This window comes from Lepisma saccharinum, chromosome 3 (assembly GCF_977018435.1).
Source record: "Lepisma saccharinum chromosome 3, izLepSacc3.1, whole genome shotgun sequence".
In the NCBI taxonomy this organism is placed as follows: domain Eukaryota; kingdom Metazoa; phylum Arthropoda; class Insecta; order Zygentoma; family Lepismatidae; genus Lepisma; species Lepisma saccharinum.
In genome coordinates this window covers 101,109,213-101,132,724 of record NC_139231.1, presented here as the reverse complement: position 1 = coordinate 101,132,724, position 23,512 = coordinate 101,109,213, and the positions used below count along the sequence as shown (strand labels likewise).

The 23,512-nt window shown below is 38.7% G+C and overlaps 1 protein-coding gene across 1 annotated transcript in view; it reads right to left on the bottom strand.

Moving 5' to 3' along the window:
• The window catches only part of hrm (solute carrier family 16 member hermes), a 71,920-nt gene extending 67,343 nt beyond the window's left edge, over nucleotides 1-4,577 (bottom strand). The window contains exon 1 of the mRNA XM_083119042.1: nucleotides 3,991-4,577. Within this exon, the coding sequence (XP_082975168.1) occupies nucleotides 3,991-4,429 (439 nt within the window). The 5' untranslated portion in view covers nucleotides 4,430-4,577. The remainder of the gene's footprint in view (nucleotides 1-3,990) is intronic.
• Nucleotides 4,578-23,512: the final 18,935 nt, after the last annotated feature.

Below are 23,512 nucleotides of genomic sequence, written 5' to 3'. Positions count from 1 at the left end.
ACTCGGGCCTAATGTCACGAATGCTGCGTTCGATGTTCAATCTTAATGCATCAAGGGTTTGTGGTCTGTTTGCTTAGACTATACATTTCAAATAACCCCACAAAAAGCAATCTAAAGAAGTTAAATCACAACTTCTTGGAGGCCAACTAACAGTTGTATTTCTTGAAATTATCCTTTCACCAAACTGTTCTTGCAATACGTCGATAGTGGCATTACCAGTGTGACATGTGGCACCGTCTTGTTGGAACCACATGTCCTCCAAATCAATTTCATCTAAATTTGGCCACAAAAAATCTGTTAACATCAATCGGTACCGCTCACCAGTCACTGTAACTGCATCTCCTACCTCGTTTCGGAAAAAAAAAATGGTCCGATGGTGCCACCATGACATAAACCACACCATACAGTGACCTTTTGCGGATACAAGGGATTGTTTTCACACCAAAAACGACAATTTTGTTTGTTAACATATCCACTTAACCAGAAATTAGCTTCATCTGAGAAGATAATTTTTGCCCAAAATTATGATCCGTTTCAAGTTGCTCTAAAGCCCAAGAACCAAACGTTCTTGAAGCGTGTATTTAGCCAAGATGAATTGTCACAGTATAATAAACACAAATGACAACTAGTGACAGTTATAACATTTGAAGCCAGTTTCCAGTTCATTTCAAAATCATATCATTCTTATTGGAAAACTCTTTACAATTACTATTCATTCTCTCCCAACAGCAAATCAAAGCGAGAACAAGGTCAATGTGAAGTACCTATATAGTCAGTGGCGGATTACCAAATAGGCCCACTAGGCACGTGCCTAGGGGCGGCAACTCTTGGGGGCGGCAAATCTTTTTTCCAGAATATCAAGAATAATAAAAAGTGTCTTACGTACACAGTGACAATTTAGGTCTATGAAACCAATGTTTCAAATCAACGGATTCAACACTTTCGTTTCATACGAAAGAAACCTTGATGTATCGGATTTCCTATGTGTTATCAAGAAATGTTTCGTCTGATCTGCCTCCTCAGACGCCAATCAATTTGTTTTTAACCCGTGCTGTGGTTTTTATCGCTCACAATGACAATGCAAACCGCCCAGCCTTTGTTGGTTTGTTTTTGTAAATACATACCACTCCATCTTCCACTAAGCGTTTGTTAATGGCCAGGCAGGAAAGAAGACTGATTGTTTAAAACTCGCATCTGTAACAATGCCAGTCTTAAAAAAAATAAACACAAACACTGCTGATAAGTGAGTGAGTGAGTGCAGCTTTCGCGTGGACCGCATCTAGTTTTTGTCTTACTGTATTCTCTGGCTGGTGCATTCAGTTTGTTGCTAGTGCATTTGCGATTTGGTGTTTTTTTTATGCAGCAGGCAGCATGAAGCGAACAAAGTTAAGTAAACTTGCAAACGAAAAGCGTGAAAGAGAAGCAACCTTAAAGAAAAAGCTTGGTACAGTGGATACGTTTTTTAGGCGAAAGGAACAAGTGATTTCCGAAAGCAGTTCAAAAATTGAAGTGGAAGTGGCTACATCGAGTGAACTCTGTGAAACGCAAAATGTCGAAAATATTGTGGGTTTAGTGGAGGAAGAAAGTGCACCTGAGGTAGTGTCCCCTCAGTTCGTAGGAGTTCCTGATTGTGACAGTGACAGTGCAAATTTCGTTAGTGACGATCCTGCCGAGTGGTGTCGGAATGAGTCTACAATTGACATTCTTCTAAGACGTGGAATTAATCAGAATGCTGAAAACGAGTTTTCTAAATCGCATAGACTCATAGCAGGTAAGACAAGATTTTTAAATAATAGTGGTTTTTTTTTTCGTAAACTTGTAAATGGCGAATCAATTTTGCGGAATTATTTGGTATATTCGTGCAGCACTGGTGCCGTTTATTGTGCATCATGCAGGTTGTTCAAGGGCAAGACAAACATCTCAACTCACGGCATTTCAGACTGGAAAAACATTTCAAATATTCTAGCATCACACGAAAATTCTGAAGAACACAATAACTGCGAGTTGGCACTCTTAACAAGGCAGAAATCTGTTGGGACCTTGGAGAACCATTTTCGATCACATATTCAGACGGAACTTACGTACTGGGTCAGTGTCTTAAGTAGAGTTTTCGCTGTCGTAGAACTTATACACGAGTTTCCAGCAACCAAAGTGAGACGGAAGCGGCTTCATTTATGACTGGTGAGTGGTGAATTTAATTTCTCAATACATTACATAATTTTAGGTATAGCACATACAGAAAATGAATCGTTTGTTATTGATTTTTATCCTTTGTTTTTTATTTCAGTATGTTCACTAATTTTTATATTATCCTGTAAAAATACTCCAAATAAATTACTACTTTTCTTTTGAAAAGGGCGCACATTAAGTTTGTGCCTAGGGGTGGTGAGGAAGCTTAATCCGCCACTGTATATAGTATATATATATATATATATATATATATATATACTCTCATAATCAAGATAAGTAACCATTTATACTCTCATAATCAAGATAAGTAACCATTTATCTAATCTTTGTCTGTTTGTCAACTAAACGTGAAACTTCCTGTACCATTCCTGCTTTCTTTTCTTCCATTCCCTTCTCGAACAGAGCGAGTGGAAAATAAATTAATGAAAAGCACAAACACTAAATTCATCGTCAAAAAACTAATGCGAAATGGAAAGGAAATTCCATTACTCATCAGAAAATATTTTATGTGGCTTGCGATATAATATTGAATTGTTTTTATTTTAATGCACAATAGTTTCTTATTATTCTCGTTCGTTTCACAAATTACTGTTGTGCACGTTTCAGTCCTGGAATTACACCTAACTCCATACGCAACCCACTAATATATTGTGCTAATTGGGTTGTCGTTGCATGAGGGACTAATATTTTTCTCATCTTTGACTGCTGAGATTATGTAAAACAACACTTAAGATGGCACTGGTCTTGGCACTTCAAAAATTATCACGATTACATTTGAAACAGACACAGTCTTACACCATCTAATTCAAAATAAATTTATCTTTTAAATTTCTCCAATGCAAATGCCTGTTTAATAGTTGGGGAAACAGCTCTGTTTCGATATGATATTTAACAACCACATATCCTAAATAAGAGAGATAGTGAGTTTACGTTAACCGAACACAAACTCAAAAGAACCGTCAAAGCTTATTCCTGTAGCTGTCATACACAATTTATAATTTATGTGCATTTTCACAGATAGGATGGGTGCTGAAATAACCATTAAAAACTAGCACAGTTTTAGCAGATCATTTTGGACTTTTATGAAAACATTGGAGGGATCTGATGTTCTTTTTTGTAGGAAAGTTGTTCCAAAACCGGAAGGAGCAAGTTTCTCTGTAGGAAAGCTTAATTTTTTGTGATATAAAGTAGCATAACCACAACGAAAAAAACTTATACAAACAGGAAATGAATAATTGAAAAAAAGGTACATATAGAATGCTACTGAGAATAGCGGAAAGATAGAAATAGTCAAACCGAAAAAGGAAAAGGTAGAAATGGACAGAAAGAGAATGCAAGATAAAGAAAGAAACGATAAAAAGGGACAGAATATAAGGGCAGGGAATAAAGGATAGATACACACAGAGGAGAAAGAAAAGAGAAAGAGACACAATAAGGGAAAGTATAGAAGAGTAGAGAGAGTCAGGGAACTGTAGAAAGAGAAAGAAACGGCGGGAGAATGAAAGGACAGGGTAAGAAACACAAAAAGACAGAACAGAGAATAAGCGGAGGCTGATAAAAGGAGAGATACAGAAACAGAAACCGTGCGGTAGAAAGAAGGAAAGAAATAAACGAATGAAGAAACAATCAAAGGAAAGGAACAGAGAAAGAGGGGGAAAATATTTCGTCAACGAAATTATCTTCTATTTTTATAGAAGTGTCAGCAGTAAATTAGAGCTGCACGGTATAAGCGTAAGACAACAAACATGAATCTAGAATAGTAAAGCACCTTCATTTCTACAAATGAAAAACGTTACTTACTGCTGTGTTGTGATTGTGACAGAGCAATGTGAACCTCCTTTTCTTCATTACGACCACCGTCCTCTTTGTTGGCAGATATTGTTGCCCTTCCTCCGTCATGATTCCGATCATTGTTGTTAGCCTCTTGAGCTTTGCACTCATTGTTCACTTGCTTGGCGTGAGCGTTGTTGATGTAATTGTGCGATTGAGCTTCGTTCTTGGCATTTTCGTGACAATCGAACCTGGTCGTTTTGTTGTCGGTGACGACACTCCGAGGGAGGCTGTTGCAGCTATCGGAACCGTGAAATAAAGACTCGGTATCGTCGAATCCGGGAATTATGGGAATATCGCGCCCGGGGTGGAAGCCCACCTTCCCCCCGACGTCGCTATCCGATGGCTTGCACCCGAGGTGGTCGCCCTCTTCCAGATCGGCGGCGCTGTTGTCTTTTTTCTCCAGCATTTCGACGGAGTCTCTTCACCTGCTGAAGCGACGATCACACGCAACCCTTTGGTCTCCTGGTCCGCAGACGTTGTGGAACACTGACCTTGGCCGTTGCAAGAGCATGAGCTAGGAAATGTGGCAGCACGAAGTTCATCCCAACCCTTTGTGAGACTGGACCACGCTCAACACTGACTGCAATTCGCGAGTCAGCTGACAGTTGCCAGGTGACAGTGTTGCAAACTCCATGTGCGATAAGTCACTGCTGCTCGCGCGAAGTTTTGTCGCGGCTGGAAGTCGCCCTACTTGCCGTGGGGTGTTGCTAAACAGAGAAAGAGAGATTGGGAAACAACGGAGGGAAGAAAGACACAACGATGAAATGAGGGAAGCAGAGGAGAAGAAACAAATAAAGATAGAAAGAGATAGAGAAGCAGGATAAGAAGGAAACAAGGAAGGAAATAGAGAAACAAGTAAAACAAAGCTAGAAAGGCATAGAAGAACACAATAAACAAAGATAGAAAGTGATAGGGAACAGAATAACAAACAAAGGTAGAAAAAGGTAGAGAAACAGGAAGAAAACAAAGGAAGAGATAAAAACAGAATAAAAAACCAACAAAGGTAAGATAGAGAAACAGAAGAAGATAGAGAGGAAGATAGCAAGGAACAGAGGAGAAAAGAATGTAAAGATAAACAGAAGGTATAAAGAGGAAAAAGTTAAAAATAAACACAGGAAAAAAGAGAAAGGAAGAAAGAAGAAGAGGCGAAACTGTTACTTGGGTGATTTCCTAGTCTTGAAGTAATGCAGTAGCGCAGCAGCCTTGGATAGATAGATAAGCACAAATAATCCGAGAGAGGGGAGTAGATGTGGTTTTCCAAAAAATTCAACCAAAAGGGAGGAATGTTAAAATTTCTGTAAACAAAGCTAGTTTGGCATTTTAAATATATATATATTCCTAAACCTCCTGCGGAATTCTTAGGCATGTTAGATATCATTTACAGTCAATGAAATTCTCCATACATCCAACGAGAGCGGAAGTATCTATTCGTAAAACTTTGATGTATCATTTTTGTCTGTGTTCCATTATCCATTTTATCAATTAATTTTCCGTCCCATCGCCGCGATTACCCCATGAGGTAGAAAAGTGGCGTAATACAAGACACAGAATAGAATAAACACAAATCTTGTAGCCGAATACTTAAATAAAGGTGTATAGTCCACTACACTTCTGCACGAGCGACTCTCTCTTCCATTTTAGATTTTGTAGTTCCGCCTACCATCTATGCAACCTGGTTTAACAGAAATGTAAAATTGGCTGCATAACATCCGTTTACATTTTTTTCAAAACTTTCCAACATAGTGCTCTCTCTTCCATGTAGTCAATTTATCATTCACCTTCATGATAATAATTACGGTCCCTGCAGCAACAACCTTTCACGGCAAATTCACACACACACACACTGTGTGTTTGACACGAAAGAATTGTGTTTTAGGCCACGAAAAGCAGTGGTCGATTAAAGGCATCTGGTTGTGGACGAATTACGTTTTGCAGCTGTTTTAGTCATCATCTTCAGAATTGATTGTTTGGACGTCAAGGGGTGGGATTCGATATCCACTCATTTGTTAATAAACTATTTAAAGTGAGTTTTAGGCATGTCGGGAGGTTATCTCAGTTGAGATGCCAAAATTTCGCTTCTTGTGGAAGCCAGCGCCTTCACCGGCAAACACTGCAAATAAGTAGTTCTCAGCCTGAAATTCTTTATTCTTTCAGTGGTCAATTGACTAACTCAACTCTGAAACTTCCGAGTTCGAAAAAGGACTGGACGCTGATGTTACTTTCTAAGTGTCCCTTTATCATCACTCACCTTCATAGCCAGGGTCCGGGCCCCGTCCGAAATTTTGCCATGTTCTACAGCTCTACAGTGCAATTTGTACAGATGTTGGGCGCAGAATTCGAAAATGACATTACTTGTTGTTGATTGGCTCTTATGTGTTTTCGCGTTTTGCAGAGGGGACGCAACTAAAAGTAATCGCGAAATGTCGTATCGTATGACCTATATATAGGGAACGTATAAACTAGCTGAACGTTAATTCTTGCCGGAAATTACTTATAATGTAATAATTGGCATGCTAAACATTTTTTAAATTCATGCTAAGCTGCGATGTATCGCAATTCAGTCTGCATGATTTTTAGTGCTTCACGCGAATTTTACTACATTTTGCAGAATTTGTGAAGAATGCCATGAAAAGCGTAATTTCCTGAGTGTAATATTTTGCATAAGAATTTGGCAAAAGCATTCACAAATTTGTTTACATATTAACAGATTCACACAGAGCTGTTATTTCAGTGCTATTTTTCTCTAATACTTTTCCAATTCATTTGTTAAAAAAAAATCTGGCTACCCCTTTGGCCGTGATTAACCAGACGTAGTGTAGAAAAGTGACTCGAATTTAGAAAGAAAAGTACCACCAACTTGTTGAATGAGTCTCTCAGCTTCCAATGCTCTGAAGTACAACAGTAACTGAAATCATTAGAATTCTGTACTTTTTGTCTAGTTTTTACAAAGGTCAAAAAATATTATTCTCCTTCCTGGTTCTACGCTACATGGATTACAGGTACTGTACATCGATCGTCTCTTTATTACGAATGTTTACGTTTGGGAATGAATCTCAATCCAGGCTTTGTCAAATAAAAAAACTTTCCAACCCTTCCAGGAATCATTTTTACGATTGGTGTTAGATAAATATATTGGGAATTTTTAACCGATAGTTCTTCGATAGCGAGATCACAAAATTTTAGAAGTAGAACCACAATTCTCATAAGTTCGAAACTTTATACAGAATATTGCAGATGGTATTTATAATGCCCAGTGGCGTGCCCAAGGGGGGGTTATAACCCCCCCCCCATTAGCCCAACATTCCTAAAAAAAAGAACACCAAAGGTAGGAAAAGATCGCAAAATGAGAGCCAACTACCAGGAAAAGTGTACATAACCCCTCCCTTTCAAAAATCCTGGGCACGCCACTGATAATGCCAATATATAGATTCGTAGACAAAGTATTTTCTTCAAAAACCTTTTAACCTTCTTACTTACAGGGTCGTTGAGGCAAGTCGCAAAACAAATTTAATCATCGGAAAATTTCCAGCCACTCCGTGGAGAGTTTTCTTGACGGATGGCAACGCTGATCCACATGCTCGGGATCAATAGTAGACGTTGCGTGCGCACTTTCTTAACAGCTGACTCTCACCTAGCAACAGCCCGTCTCTGGCGCAAAATTCGCGACGGCAAGGCAAATTGGCATGACGTATGAGGAAGGGGCGCGGCGAAGAAGAAAGTTCGCTGGGTCCCGCGTTTCCTCCATTCGTAAAAGGCGCGATTTCGCACAACGTGCAGCTGGTTCTATTTACAGACACAGTGAAACTAACAATACAAGGCAATAACATATTTTCCTATTAGGCTGAAGACTTTAGAGCTTCGAATAATAATAATAATCTAAGGGCCATGTTGGTCCAATCGGTAAAGATTGGGGAAGGGAAATATAAGCCTCCGGAGCGTGGTGATGATCGCATCACTTTCACTGTAGTATATATCGAGAATGTGTGTGCAGTATGGGTAGAACTGTTTAGAAGAAGTGGACTTCCACGTGTAGCTCAGTTTCGGACACACTGAACTGAGCAGAAATAAGCTTGAGATCTTCATTAGGTCTAAATGTAAAGCAAGGAACGGATTTTTATGTAGTAAAATGTGCTAAATATATGTAAATACATATTTAGTTATTTTCACCAAAATATGGAGACAATTATGGACTTAAAATTGTCAAAATTTACGGGCTACATAAAGTACAGTTTCGGCATTATATAGGGTGGTCAGATTTTCTGAAACGAAAAGCAGGACATCCATGGATGCGTACGAGGGCGGGATTGCAGCTATAACGAAAAGAGCACAGGGTCAAGTGCACCCTCCGTCTCCTCTTTGACAAAGGAAAAGTCATGCTGCTTACATGTCTCCTGAAATATTACACAATTCTCTTTAATTTTATCTTTTCTTGATTTTTGGTATTTAACGTCGCCTTCCTCTCACTCTTGGCTAATTGCATCAATAAATATGAGTGATGGTAATTATGCTTAAATTTATGAATGGACACTCACAAAGAACGTCCATGCCCAGGCTGGGATTCGACCCCAGGGCCCCTGGCGTCCTAACGTTCAACCACTCCGCCACGAAGGTCTTCCCTTCTTATATATTTCCCTTTTCATTTCTCTCTTTTTCGTTTCTCCTCTTGCTTACCTTTTTAATTTTACAGATTAAGCTTCCTATCTCTCCCGTTCTTACTGTTTGTTTTTATTGTTTCTATGTTACCATAAATGAATAATACATTGTGAAATAATATTAAAATATCAATCAACACTGAGAATATATTTGTATCTTGCCACAGCTGTAGTAATCATCTTATCAATGCATAAAACATGCAAATCCCCAGATTTGGGCTATTTTCAATAATCAAAGCGCTCCTGCATATACTTTTGGTAAGTCATCACTCGGTACCTTGCATATCATATCATAAACAGACTGTATGCAATATCTACTTCTAAGCAATAAATATTTACAGTAAGAATAAGGTCGCGAACTCGATTTTTTTTTATATCTCCAAGTATTACTTTGCTAACTAACAATACTATTAATTTATAAGACACTATCAGTTTCACAGAGGTCAACAATTCGTCCGGATGTTTTGCATGACATTTCGCAAGACGGTATTGAAAAATAGGATATATTTGGTTTTTTGGAGTAGCTTTGCAGAGCGCAAGACATGACTTTAAAAAAAGGACTGTCCTGTGAAAATCAGAACGTCTGGTCACCCTAGCATTGTAACTATTACCGTGACTGTCTTGCAGAGAAACGTCGCTTCGAATTTTGTCAGTTATTCGCAAGAAATTCATTCAACTATTTCGGTCACACGGGGACATGTAGTTATGGCGCGAATAATGGAGTATATGTTGAGAAATGTTCTGAAATAAAGAAATAATGTGTAAAAATAACTAAAATATGTAAAATATAAGCCAAAACTTAATAATATAGGTATTTATTTAATTTATTTATTTATTACGTCCTGTTTATCATAGAGAAGTTAAGGCTTTGTAGCCTATTCTACCACTTAACCATGTTAACATCGAAATTTTAGTGCATGAAAATTAGAAAACAATTTAAACAATTACATGAAAAGGGAAATATTGAACTGTATGTGCAAATATGGAAAATTGAAACTGAAGTTTTCGAATCTAAATGACACGATGCGCAAAAATAATACAAAATATAACTGATTTGAACTTCATACATAAATATGTATTTACATACAAATCCGGTCCCTGGTAATAAGCCTACGCACTGCATTCACCACATTTACAGTTTCCTGACTGGAACGTACATCGGCGCCACTGATGAGGTTGTCATGGAGGGTGTAAAATGTGGTACTGAGTTGAACTCGACTTCATTTTGCCACATATCGCCTAGTAGATTAAACACTTTTTGGCTTTATTGTCCTTATTTAAGTCACTTTCTGCCTCCCTGTGGTAATCGCGACGATGAAGATAAATTACCGAAACAAAGGAGGAAAGAAGTTGAAGGAAACGTCTAAATTTTACCCAGGATTCGAACTCAAGATGCGAAGAACTAGTTAAGAGGCAAACGTTCTTTCACGGAGGACGGCATTCATGATCGTAATGCCCAACTGTTTACTAGAATTTCATTATTATCCAACGACGAAAAATGAACAAGCACAAAATGTTTATTACTCTTCCTTGAAGAAACGGAGTACCTTAATGAAGCCTCGTCCTTCTTGTGAGCACACAACCACTTCTGGAAAACTGATCGATTTCCTTATATCCGACGCGTTGTAATTTCCTAATGACATGCATATCGAGATGCTGTTCTCGGAAATAATGGGGACGAAATGCTAACCAACATCGGTGCCATTTTTAACTCTCTTCTGTATTGGAGAAGAATATCCTGTCAGCAGAATTCATTCTATGCCCCATTGTCGTAGTTTTTCAGGCCACGAAATAACGAGGTCGTTATAAGGTGCTCATCGTATGCATGCAAACTGACAGGACTATTGGTTGCGCTGAAGACATTTCAGAAATAGCCGATGTTTCGAAGAACGGGCAGGTCAAGCGCCCAGTTGTTGTTTATGAGTGTTAAGCCATCTTCTTCGCTCTCTCCCAAGAAATAATTAAAACAGTAAAATTGACTTTCGATCCCTTTACCGAAGTTACGAGGTTTGAGTCACGACCTGGGCATGTACTTTGTGAATATCCCTTCATCAACTTCATCCAACCCCCACTCATCCAGCGACAACAAACACAAAATAAAGTTTGAAAGTTTTGAAGAAATATTTACACATGTTATGCAACCAACCTTACATTTATGTCACACGAGGTTGACAGAAACCAGGCGTTACTACAATAACAGAGACTGTTACCACAGAAACGTTGCTCATACACACCATCGTTTGTGTTTGAATTTCTTTTGTTTTAGGCCCACCTTTATGCACAGATAGGCTAATTTGGACTGGACCTACAGTTTAAAGTAGAATCAGAAGCACTGTATGCCTCCACCGGGACTCCTTGATTGCAGAGCGACAAACGCTCATTTGGGGTTTCCCTTTGTTCTAATAATACGACACTTTCTACTTTTAGTGTATTTTCCTGCAGGAAAAATCAAGTCCTCACTTGTTTCCAAATGTTGACTTTACATCAGTCTTGCGCTTTCCTGTTTGTATTTCAAGCTACACACGCAGACCTCTTCGTCCAAATGAATTATGACTGAACGAACAGAATTGCCATGTGCTGCACGTCGCAAGGTTCTCTGTTCACACTTTCAATTCCTTGCTTGAAACAAAGACCGCGGCCATGACGCTGTTTATCGTGTCATAAAACGATTCCCCTGAAACCGCAGCAAGAGGTTGATTTGAAATGTTATAACAGGATGACGGAACAGACTCGAACAGTTTATAAATTTTGTTATTAGTATTGTTTGAACCATACGCTGTGCAACATTCACCTCACGGAAAACAAAATTTAACTAACGGCGTATCGTCTAATTTCACAGCACTTAAAGCACATCAGTAGGTACATGATTTCTTCTTTTCAGTTCACTTTCTGCAAAGATAGGCTAATCGAGACTGGATCTACAGTTTAAAGTGAGCAAGCTACTACAATTATGTTCTCTCAATCGGCATCGAACTCGGGACCCCTTCCTTATTAACATTCTCGTTCACACCTTATTAAAAAAAACAAAAAAAAACGGCATTTTCATTGTATGTGATAAAGGGGTATAGATTCAGGTTTGCCCGTAGTATTTAATTTTTCTGTAGAGTAACATACTAAGAAGTGATAATATGCTATGTAAACAATGTAATATCATCACCTCAAATTATATTAATTCTTCTTACAATATGCATTGGAACTAAGGAAAAGGTTCGTAAGCATTATCCAGAAGTGTTCGCACTCCAGAGGATAGCCTTGCCTAGAAGAGCATCACAGTCTGTAAATCAGAAAAAATCAATGCCGGATGCAATCGTGAATGTGTGTCACGTTGTTGCATACGTTTACACTGTGAAATTCTCTCAGTTTGTACCGGCCTCAGCGACGCTGTAATGCTCACACTTTCGCTTTGTAACTCAATGGCGTTGGGTTTCGTCCTCGTTAGAGCAACATTGCACAGATTAAACTGTATATTTGGTCTCAATTAGCCTATCATGACATAAAGTTTACATTAAATAAACTTGGACAAACTTTTAACACACACATACACGCACATCGAACCTGTGGCTGCTTTCAGGGAAGGTGTGCCGGATATCAGTTTAATTCCAACATTTATGTTACGAGAAAATTGTGACCATAATTAACTTAGGCTCATTTGGACTGTACCCCTCGGTTAAATTTACGTATTTCGCATTCGTTCAAGATTCAGCGAGACGCGAATTGCCAGAAATTGGTTTGGGTTTAATTGACCTGCTCGTTTGTTATTTGGCCATTCGCAGAACGCATGGAGGTAGGCCAGGTTTAATGAGAAGGCTTGTAGTACCAGGAATAGGCGGAGACCTCAGACAGCTTGTTTCCATAGCTTTCAAGGCATGTCCGGGATGAAAAGTGGCTTGTAATCACAACACAATGATAAATGTGAAACCCGCAACTCGAGAAGACACAGCCGTTAGTCACGTCACCCAATGATTATGTTGTTCTTTGCAAAGAATATAATAGGTGTCACTTTCGGACACAATGCGCTTGATTTATATCTTGCACTATTGTCCTGTTGTATGCAAATATCACATAAATATAAAGATAGAGTTTAAGTGAGTAGTTAACCCGGTAGACTCGCAATCCTGGAGTTCGCAGGTTCAAATACAACTGTCGGATATTCTGAGACAGATTTTTATGTGATTTCCTCATTGATGACAGTGTGATGGTGGGATGAAAGTGAGAATCAGAAAGAGAAACATTGTGAGATAGAAAAGGAGACAGAAAGAGAGAGAGAGAGAGAGAGAGAGAGAGAGAGAGAGGAAGGGAGGGAGGGAGGGAGAAAAGAAATGCCGAAATAGAAGAGAGAGAAACCTGGAGAGGGACAAATAGAGATAGAGATAAAGAAAGAGACAGAAAGATAGAAAAGGAGAGTAAGAGAACATCTGGAGAGGGAGGCGAGAGAAAGAGAGACAGACAGACTCAGAGAAAGAAAGAAAGATTTGTCCACACTTATGCCCACCCGAACTAAACTCTCTGATGACTGCCATGCTACTTGGTTTTGTGAACCGATACATAAGAAGCTCTTCTTTCTTTTCACTTCGTTTGCTGGTTGCTGCCCTCGCAAAGTATTTAATGTAACAAGATTTGGAAGACTTCAAAGTCAGCAGCATTGCCCACCCAGCGCCACTGCAGCAGGTGTGGTGAAAAATCGAATCTCTTCGAAGTCGTTGAACTCTGGGTACATGCTGGCCGTGACCTTCACAGTATTCGCATTATGCAATGGAAGAATGGAAGAACGCCAGACTGCTGGTCTCTGCCAATCGCCGGAAGATGGCTCTCGGCACGTTGGCTTGGTTCATGGTGGAAAGGCTAAAAAGGTGGATGCAAGCCGATCCTGAAAACTCTCCCTTCCGGCGCATGACGTCATCATCGTTCCCGGAGCGTCCGCTCGCTCTACAGTGAAGCGTTCTTCTTGAAACAAATTTCAACTACAGACTCAATATAACTTCAAAACAAGCGGAATAACCATATAATGGTGTACTGAGCGGAGGCCGTGATGGGGTTGCACCCCCCAAAGGCACGAGCCAAAAAATTGAGAAAAAATTAAAGGAAAAGTTAAGAATGTGGGTATCTTGCAAATATCAAACACAATGTTGCGAAAAAGTGTCGTTTAGTAATAAATCTCTTTTTAGCCTTACTGGTCAGCATGAGCCTAGTGCATAGCTTTCTTCTGTGTTTTCAATTAGTCTTACACACACAGGGACCTTCGTGTTCAAGCATGTTGAGTGTCAGACTTAGCGAAGGCTCCGACATCCAGTCCAGACTTGGGCACTCCTGGTTCTCTCATGGATTTCATGTATCATAATTAATTCTCGTCGTCATGATAGTCTTACCTTTATTTCTTTGGAAAATGCAAATTCAAATTTTAACCATACACTGTCACAATTCTGACTATCTCTCTTACATTTGAAAAGTAGTTTTAATTCTTTCATATTAGCGCATTGAATCCCATTAAATTTGTTTTCTGATTTTCTAAGGACTAGAATACACACAGAAAGAGGCAGACAGAGAGGATGGGGAAATTTATTCCTATTTGATAATTTTACAAGCGTTTCCTACAGGCAAAATATTCTCCAGCTTCAGCTTCCCCCAAAATATTCGGTACGCTATTGCAACCACACGAGTAGAATCGAAGGAGAAAGTATTAGAAATTACAATGGAAAAGCAATATGTAAATGGAAAATTAAGCTTTTAAATTTATTTTTCTGAAGAATTTGTTATTGTTACATTTGTTGCTTGTTCGAACAAATGTAGTGCAGAAATTTTATGGGAAATTGAGAAGCTTTTACAAATCTTTAACAGTACAAAATAACATTAGAGCCCTTTAACATTATTTACATAGCAAGAAAATATGTACAGTATCATACAAGTTTCTTTCATTTTCTTCATAAATTTGCACCTACTGACCTCCGTGGAGGAGTGATTTGCCCAGGGCGCTGTGGCGCCAAAGGTCACGGGTTTGAATTCCGGCCTGGGCATGGATGTTCTTTGTTAGTTATCCTTCATCAACTTCATCCAATTATCACTCATCCATGTCGTTGCGATTAGCCAAAAGTAACAGATAAGCAACGCTAAATAGCAACAATAAAGAATCACATTTGTATCTAAACAGAAATCAAGCACTGAAAATCTATTTTCGTGTAGTGTTACTCTCATTACAGCTGCACAAGCTGGTTGTCGACAGTAAAAGTGAGTAAAGTAAAGGCGAAAAAAAATACTATAGTCTTCACTTCACAGGCAAGAAACAGCCATAATTCGGATGGTCAAGTTGGTAGTTTCCATACGGAAAGTGGGTTCGATCCTCTTGTTACATTATCTGAACCTATGGTGGTGATCACTGCACCAAGATATGAAATAGTGGAGTCCACCTCCTGAGCATTTCTATGTGCATAATGTGCAGAATCAGTTTTTCATTTGGGGGAGTGGAAGTTGTTGCGTATCTTCGTGTACCTTATTTTCTCCATGGGGAACACAGATTATACAATATGTTTTAATAGTCGGTATGAAATCTGACTGGTACGCGGGAGACCCGGGTTTGATTCCCAGGGTGAGTGATCTAAGTTCAGAATATTTCCGGCCTTGTACCCTCATAAAGCTGCTCTGGAGCTCACCCAGCATTAAATAATGGGTACTTGGGGACAACCATGGGGGATAAAGGCGGCCGGAGCATGGTACTGATTACATCACCTCCTACATGGCCGAGATCGAGAATGTGTGGGTACCTACACCTAAAACCTCTAAAATGTGCCTTCATGGTACGGTACTATATACACGGGGAACTTGGAAATAAATTTGAGGCACGAAAGAGCATATAACACAAGTAGAAGTTGAATGAGATAAGGACGGTCGCTATTTAATATTCGCAATTAATTTGCGCGTACTTAGAACTAATTTGCACGGGTTTTAATTAATTCGCATGTACTTAGAACTAATTAGCAAGTACTTAGAGTACTTTACATTTATGTATTTGCTTATTTATAACTTTTTATGAATATATAATTATTTATTTTATGAAAAATATGTATATAGAAGGTAATTAGAGGTACTAAATGCTATGCATATGGTTTTATATTCATTACTGCAAAGTATGTAATGTATAAATCGATAATAATTAATGTTTATAATATTGAAAATAAGTTTTTATGGTTTATGAACCGCTATGAACGGTGGTAATGGGTGTAGGTACAGGTCCAATTACGAAAGAAGACGGTCCCGGTACTCGAACCCGCGATATGCAATATTATTAATTAGTACTATGTAATAATGTATGTTATTATGGTATGAAACACGATGGTCTCACACGCTAGACAGAATACTGTCTCCGAATCTCGACTCCGCTCTGAGGGTAGACGAGAAAGGAATTTGGGAGATGAGCGGTCAAGGTCAAATGACGTCACATCGACAGAACAAAGGAAGAATCTGATTCACCAATGAGAGAACGCGTCGGTAGGTTTTCAGAACCGGTTTTTCCAAGGTTAACCAGTACGCAAGAACAGGGGAAAGCTATGCAATACTGTAGGGCAGGGGAGGGATTCAACCAGACAACAAAGGATGTCTGGAAATGCGCAGCAAGGGTCAAATTTTTGAAACTGCGCGTCGCTTGCATGCTACGACATGTTTCTGTCAAAGTATGCCAAGGTTACCGAGAACACTAGAACAAAGGATGATGGGAAGGAGTTCAAGGTGAACTAGAACGCAAGAACAAAGAAAGCGTCGGTTTTATTTCAACCAATCAGAAAACGCGTCGGTTTTATTTCAACCAATCAGAGAACGCGTCGGTTTTGTTTATGAAGTATAAAAAACGCGTAAAAGCGAGAAGATGTTAGTTTGAGAAGAATTTCTGAACCATTTAGTCAGAAAAGATATCAACTTGTGATTATTGTCTGAGATTTGAAGACAAAGAACTCAAAAGAAGCTATAATTAAGGTAAGTGAATTGTTACATATATGTATGGTGCTTTTAAATAATGCGTAAATGCAAATAATGAACCGAAGCAAGAAACAAATATGCGTAATGTGAACTAGTACTACAACTATTTTTCTATTTTCTTTTACAGGTGATTCTATTGACTCTGTGCGTGCGACTGGAAGGATCTATTACTGAAAATGGCGTCTACAAGCTCCACAAACGAGGCTAACCACACTGCGGTGAGTACTTCGAACGAAATTATACATAATTTTCATTCTGGAAAGTATATTTCCCCACTAGAACTTGTTAATGCATACTATGATATGTGTGACAGAGTTATTTTCCACGACGATATCCCTTCATGTGATCCGACTTTTTTCTGCGAGACAGTGCAAACAGCAATGTGTCAATTGGGGGTGGGGACAAGTCAGTTTTCTATTGTGGATGAAAGAGAAAGATATTTTAGACGATTTGGAATGCTAGGGCGGGAGGTATCCATTGAAATGCCTAATCAGGTTGTGGGGGACCCTGAATATTTGGTTGGGTCTATGTTTCAATTTCTAATGAAAAAGATTTTTTTTGATGTGGCACCGGACAGTCAGGTTGGTTTGATTATTTTCGGCAATGAAACCAATAAGGATATTTATATCCCTTGGCGCCGCCTTTCGGCATTAAATCCCAAGATTATTCAACACTATGTAACCAAAGTGCTGAACAGCAATGAATCTTTTTTTGTAGATAACTCTTTGAAATGCATGGCGCATATTGTCGAACCCAAGCGCGGTAGAGGGAAGAACAAATACCCTCTGTACAGAAAGTACGCCCCTTTACTATCAATAAACAATGCTAACCAGAGACAGCGGGCTATCACTGTTCTGACTAACGATGACAATTTGTGCTTGCCGCGCGCTATTGTATTTGCCCAAGCTAAAGTTGAGAAGAACACAAACAAAATCAAATCCTTTCAAAGATTTGATAACAAATTGAAAGAAGCTGCTATGCGCTTATGCCATGAAGCACGCGTTGATCCATCCAATGGATGCACTGTAGAGGACATTGTTAAATTTCAGAATCATTTGGGACCAGAGTACCAAATTGTAGTGTTTTCAATGAAAGAGGGGGAAAGGGAGTATGAAGTTATTAGGTCAACACCATTCGCCCCTAAACAGATTAATTTACTGTATTACGATCAACATTTTGATATAGTCAACTCTGTCCCCACACTTTTTGTGAAAAATTATTACTGCCCCAAATGCCAAGTCGGGTTCGCTCACAAGTATCAACATACTGAATGCACTAGGTATTGTTCATTGTGTGAATACACTCATAGTGATGAATCAACTAATACTATCCCCAGAAAATGCACTGCATGTAATAGGAAGTTTCTGTCCCCGGAATGTTATGAAAATCATTTGCGTACAGAAGGGCGGAAATCAAGTGTTTGCCAAACTATACACCAATGTAACGTATGTTACAAAGTAGTGAACAAGAGAAAGCGCAAAACACCACACAAATGCGATGAATTCTTTTGTAAAAGCTGTAATGCCTTTGTTGAGCCAGCTCACAAATGCTATATTCAGCCTGTTAAGCCCGAACCAAGTGCAAAGTTTCTTTATATTTTTTATGACTTTGAGTGTATGCTGGTAGAAAGAGAAAATGACCAGAAACACGAAGTCAATCTGGCTGTTGCTAAGCAAGCCTGTCATGTCTGTAAAGACACTGATGCTGATTTCTGCGAGACGTGTGGTCCCCGTGTCCATATTTTCCCCAATACTCAAGAATTTATGCAATATATACAAACTCCGAGGGAAGGGTTTGATAAAATTGTGTGTATTGCACATAATGCAGGAAGATATGATTCACATTTTGTTTTAAATTACCTGATTACTAAAGAGAATATTACCCCCTCCGTAATTATGCAGGGCAGAAAAATAATAGAGATGTCTATTACCAAGAAAATAGTGTTCAGGGACTCGTTGAATTTCATGCTCATGAAATTGAAGGACTTGCCAGCAAGTCTGGGACTAGCGGAAGATTTGCAGAAAGGCGATTTTCCGTATTTGTTTTCAACCCCTGCAAATCAGAATTATGTAGGTCCATTCCCTGATATTCAATATTATGATATAGATTCCAAGTCCCCCAAAGAAAGAGAAGAGATGCTAAAATGGCACGAGGAAACGGTCCAAGCAGGGAAAATTTTTGATTTTCAAAAAGAGTTGCGCGAATACTGTATTAAAGATGTGGAAATTCTTGCTGCTGCATGTATTAAATTCTCTAATCTGATCGAAGATCTGAGTGGAATACAGTGCTTTGTTCGCTGCGCGACTCTTGCGTCGTTAGCGTCTTTGATATTTAGAAGTAAATATCTGAAAGAAAACACTCTTATTAAAGTTCCGCCATTTGGATTTCGGGAACAAGACCAACAGTCTCTAATTGCCTTAAAGTGGTTAAAGTGGGTAGAAAATACTGAAAAGATCACTCTAAGACACGCAGGGAATCTGGGGGAGGCTAAAATAGGACGTTATAAGTTGGACGGGCTCCATGAAGAAAGCAAAACTGTTTATAGTTTCCAAGGCTGCTACTACCATGCTTGCCCGATTTGTCTTCCTGAAAACAGAGATAAGCCTGTTAACTAGACTGGCGAGACCCTAGATCATAGGTACGAACTTACTGTTACCCGTAAAGAAATATTAGAGCAAATGGGGTACAAGGTTGTAGAAAAATGGGAATGTGAATTCAATGAGGAAATTAAAAAAGATCCAGAATTACGCAAATTTATTGCTGAGAATTGTTATTCCCTGAATAACCCACTTATCCCAAAACAAGCTTTTAATGGGGGACGCACAGAACTTTTCAGGGCAGTTTATGAAAAACAAGAGAATGAAAATACGAGCAAGAAACTGCTAGATGTAGTTTCCCTTTACCCTGCAATGATGAAGCAAAGAAAAATGCCTACAGGGAAACCAGTGATTTACACGTCAGAGTTTCCTACCTTGGATAATGTGTTTGGGGTTGTAAAATGTGATATTCTCCCCCCTAAAGATTTATATTTACCAGTACTGGGCATGTCGTGCAATAACAAATTAATGTTTGCTTTATGCAGAACTTGTGCACAAAGCGAGAATCAAGAACAATGTTCACACGCAGATAAAGAAAGATACTTACATGGCACCTGGGTATCGGAAGAACTGAAACTGGCTGCAAAAAAAGGGTACAAAATACTCAAAATATATGAAATTTGGGATTTTCCTTCGGCTCACCAGAATGATAATGTGTTCAAAGACTATGTAGACACATTTCTTAGACTGAAACAACAGTCTTCAGGATATCCTTCCGGCCGCAGTTCAGAAAATGACAAAGACAAGTATATTCAAGATTATTTCGATCGTGAGGGAATTCAACTTGTAAAAGATGAAATTGCACCTAACCCTGGACTTCGTTTTATTTCCAAAATTCTGCTGAATTCAATTTTCGGGAAATTCGCCCAAAATCCTTTAAAAACTAAGTCTATTTTTGTAAATACAGAACAGAAATTCCATGATATAGTGTTTAATCCACAGTATGAAATCAGTAATGTTGTCCCTATTTCCGAATCTTGTTTATTAGTGAATTATATTGATCTGGAAAGCAAAAATGAACCGTTAGTACTTTCAAATGTACTTGTCTCTGCGTTTATTACTGCTTATGGAAGAATGCACTTATATTCTTTTATGGACAAAGTCAAGGAAAGTATTCACTACGTGGATACGGACCCTGTGTTCTATGTAGAAAGAGAACATGAAAAACTTATTCCTACAGGCTCATTTCTTGGTGAAATGACGGATGAGATTAAAGAGCCCTACCAAATTACATGCTTTTTGGGTGGTGGTCCCAAAAACTATGCATATAAAATGGTGAACAAACATGATCCTCAGGATGAGAAACATGTTATTAAAGTAAGGGGCATTACCATGAATTACAGAACTCGACTCCAGATTAATTTTGATTATTTTAAGCAACTGGTCAAAGGGGAAATTGAAAAGCGAGTTGTTGAGAACCCCCGTAAAATTAAACGAAAAGCCAATTTTGAAATTGTTTCTGAATCTGAGCAGAAAACACACCAAGCAGTCCACACAAAACGAAGAAAAATTGAAAATTTTGAGACCGTCCCATATGGAATCTAAATAAAAAACGAGTGTTTTGTTTTATTTTTTATTGTCTTTTTACAGTCCTAAAAGCGTCTGCAAAATCTCAATTTGGCGTTCTATCCAGGGGCACTCCCCGTTGACGCGCCGCCTGGCGCAGACACTACATCTGTCAGATGTTCTTCGCCTCCGGCGCGACAGGGGAGGGGACACCGGGCGAAGGCGGTGAGCAGTTCTGACGTGGTCCATGAGGGCCTTCTTCCCCCTGAACCCAACCTCCCAGCAGATATCACATTCCCCCTTGATTTCATCCTGAAAAGAAAAGATAAAATTAATTTGTGGTATATATATGGGCCATTGTGTGTCTGCGCTTCAAGCAGAGAACGTGTGTTGTTCAACATGGAATTGCGTTTTACACACCCGTTTGCAATGATGGTTTGTGGGCCCTCACAAAGTGGAAAAACCACTTTTGTGGATAAGCTTCTATTTTATAAACATAAAATGTTTACACAAGTTCCAAAAACAGTAATATGGGCGTATGGTGCGGTTTCTCCCAGATTAAAATTAAGCCAAAATACAAATATTCAGTTTATTGAAGGAATCCCTGATGTAGCAAATATGAATATTGAAACTCCTGGATTAATTGTCATTGATGATCTAATGAATGAAAGCAGCAAAGATTCCGCTGTTGCAGATATATTTACGAAATATTCTCATCACAAAAATATAAGTGTTATTTTTATAGTACAAAATTTATTTCACAAAGGTGCTAAAATGAGAGACATAAGCCTCAATTCACACTATCTTGTGATATTCAAAAATCCACGTGACAAACACCAAATATACCATTTAGCACGACAATTCAAACCTGACAATAGTAAAAGTGTTTTGGAAGCTTTTCAAGATGCAACTGAAACACCACACAGTTATTTAATGTTTGATTTAACACAAAATACACCTGAAATTTTACGTATGAGGGCGCATATTTTCCCCGATGAACAAATGGCTATTTATGCCACTGGAAAGCATGTAAATAAACCATTTCTTGTGCGAACGTCAGAATGACATCACAACTAAAAGAACATGCTCCGGCACTTAAATTATTGTGTAAATTAAAACCTATTCAACGGAAACGCCTTTTGCAACGAGCAACACCAGGACTAGTTCGTGTACTAGGACAATGTGCAGCCAATACAGTACGCGGTAATATTCCGCTTTCAGGGGTACAAAAAACTAAGCTTCAAAAGTATAAGGCCAGTTTGCGTAAACTAGCGGCGAAGGGCACTTCGCTCAAAAATAAAAAGAAAATATTAATTCAAAAAGGCGCCGGCTTTTTGCCATTTTTAATCGGTCCGATTATATCAGCGTTAGGTAGTGCATTGTTTTCACAATGAGCGTGAGAAAAATGATTCTTGTTCCCGAGGACTTTGCCACTAATATGCATGCCTCCGTTGAGAAAGCTCAGAGACACGAATCAAGATTAGATTCTAATATTCGTACAATATTAGCACGTGAAGATATAGGGGAAAGTGAAAACTGGAAACTTTACCAACAGGCACTTCGACTATTTGTTAATTTTACTAAGCCTATTCCCACACACCTACCATTGATCGAAGAAGAAAATAAGCTGCCACAAATAAGTGAACCAGTGCAACAAGACGACCCCCCTCCTAGTGTTACTCTCAGGGAAGAAATTCTTGCTTCAGTACCGAAAACTGTTCAGAAGAAAACAGAACTTTTACTTAAAAGACTATTCTCTTCTCAATATATAAATTGGGACGCATATGGAACAGTGTACATAAATGGAAAAAGAATTCAGGGTTCAAATATCATAGATCTGATAAATGATTCTGTTCGCCCGCGTAAGAAAAGTAGAGATCCTGTCGGGAGAGATCAGTTCCAATCTATCCTTCATTCTCTAAACATACCCAAAGAATATATAGTTACACGCACGCCCCCACCCCCTTCAAGAAATAGGAAAGCTGAGTTTATATGGGAAGATATATAAAGTATGGATCTTAAAACATTGTATTATACACATGAACTACCGACTTCATTTTCCAATACTGAAAAATTATCCAAACATTCTACGCAATCACGAAAGAATATTTCTGAGTGGCTATCAAAACAAGATGCATATACTTTATATGTTCCAGTTAGAAAAAAATTCCCACGTAAACGTTACGAAACCACTTTTCCCCTGGAACTTATGCAAATGGATTTGGCAGATATGCAGAATATCGCCAAGTACAATGACGGTATGCGCTATATACTTTGTGCAATTGACGTGTTTTCAAGGCAAGCGTTCTGTATACCAGTGAAAAGCAAAACGGGTGAAATTATGGCAAAAGCAATCACTAAGATTATAAACATGTTAGAATATCCTCCTGTTTACTGCCAGACAGATCAAGGAAAAGAGTTTTATAACGCCCAAGTGAAAAAAGTGTTTGACAAGTACAATATTATTCATTATAGCGTTTATTCAGAACTAAAGGCAGCAGTAGTGGAACGATTTATTCGTACTTTAAAATCAAAATTGTATAAACACTTCTCAGCCAATAATACATATCGTTATGTAGATATTCTCCCCCTTGTAGTAAAATCATGTAATCACTCGTATCACGGTTCTATAAAAATGGCTCCTGTTGAAGTGAGCGAAAATAATGCGCTGCAGGTCTGGTCTCAGTCTAGAAACAATACAAGTCAAAAAACCAATAATATCAAATTTAAATTTAATATCGGTAACTACGTAAGGATAAGTAAAGCCAAAAT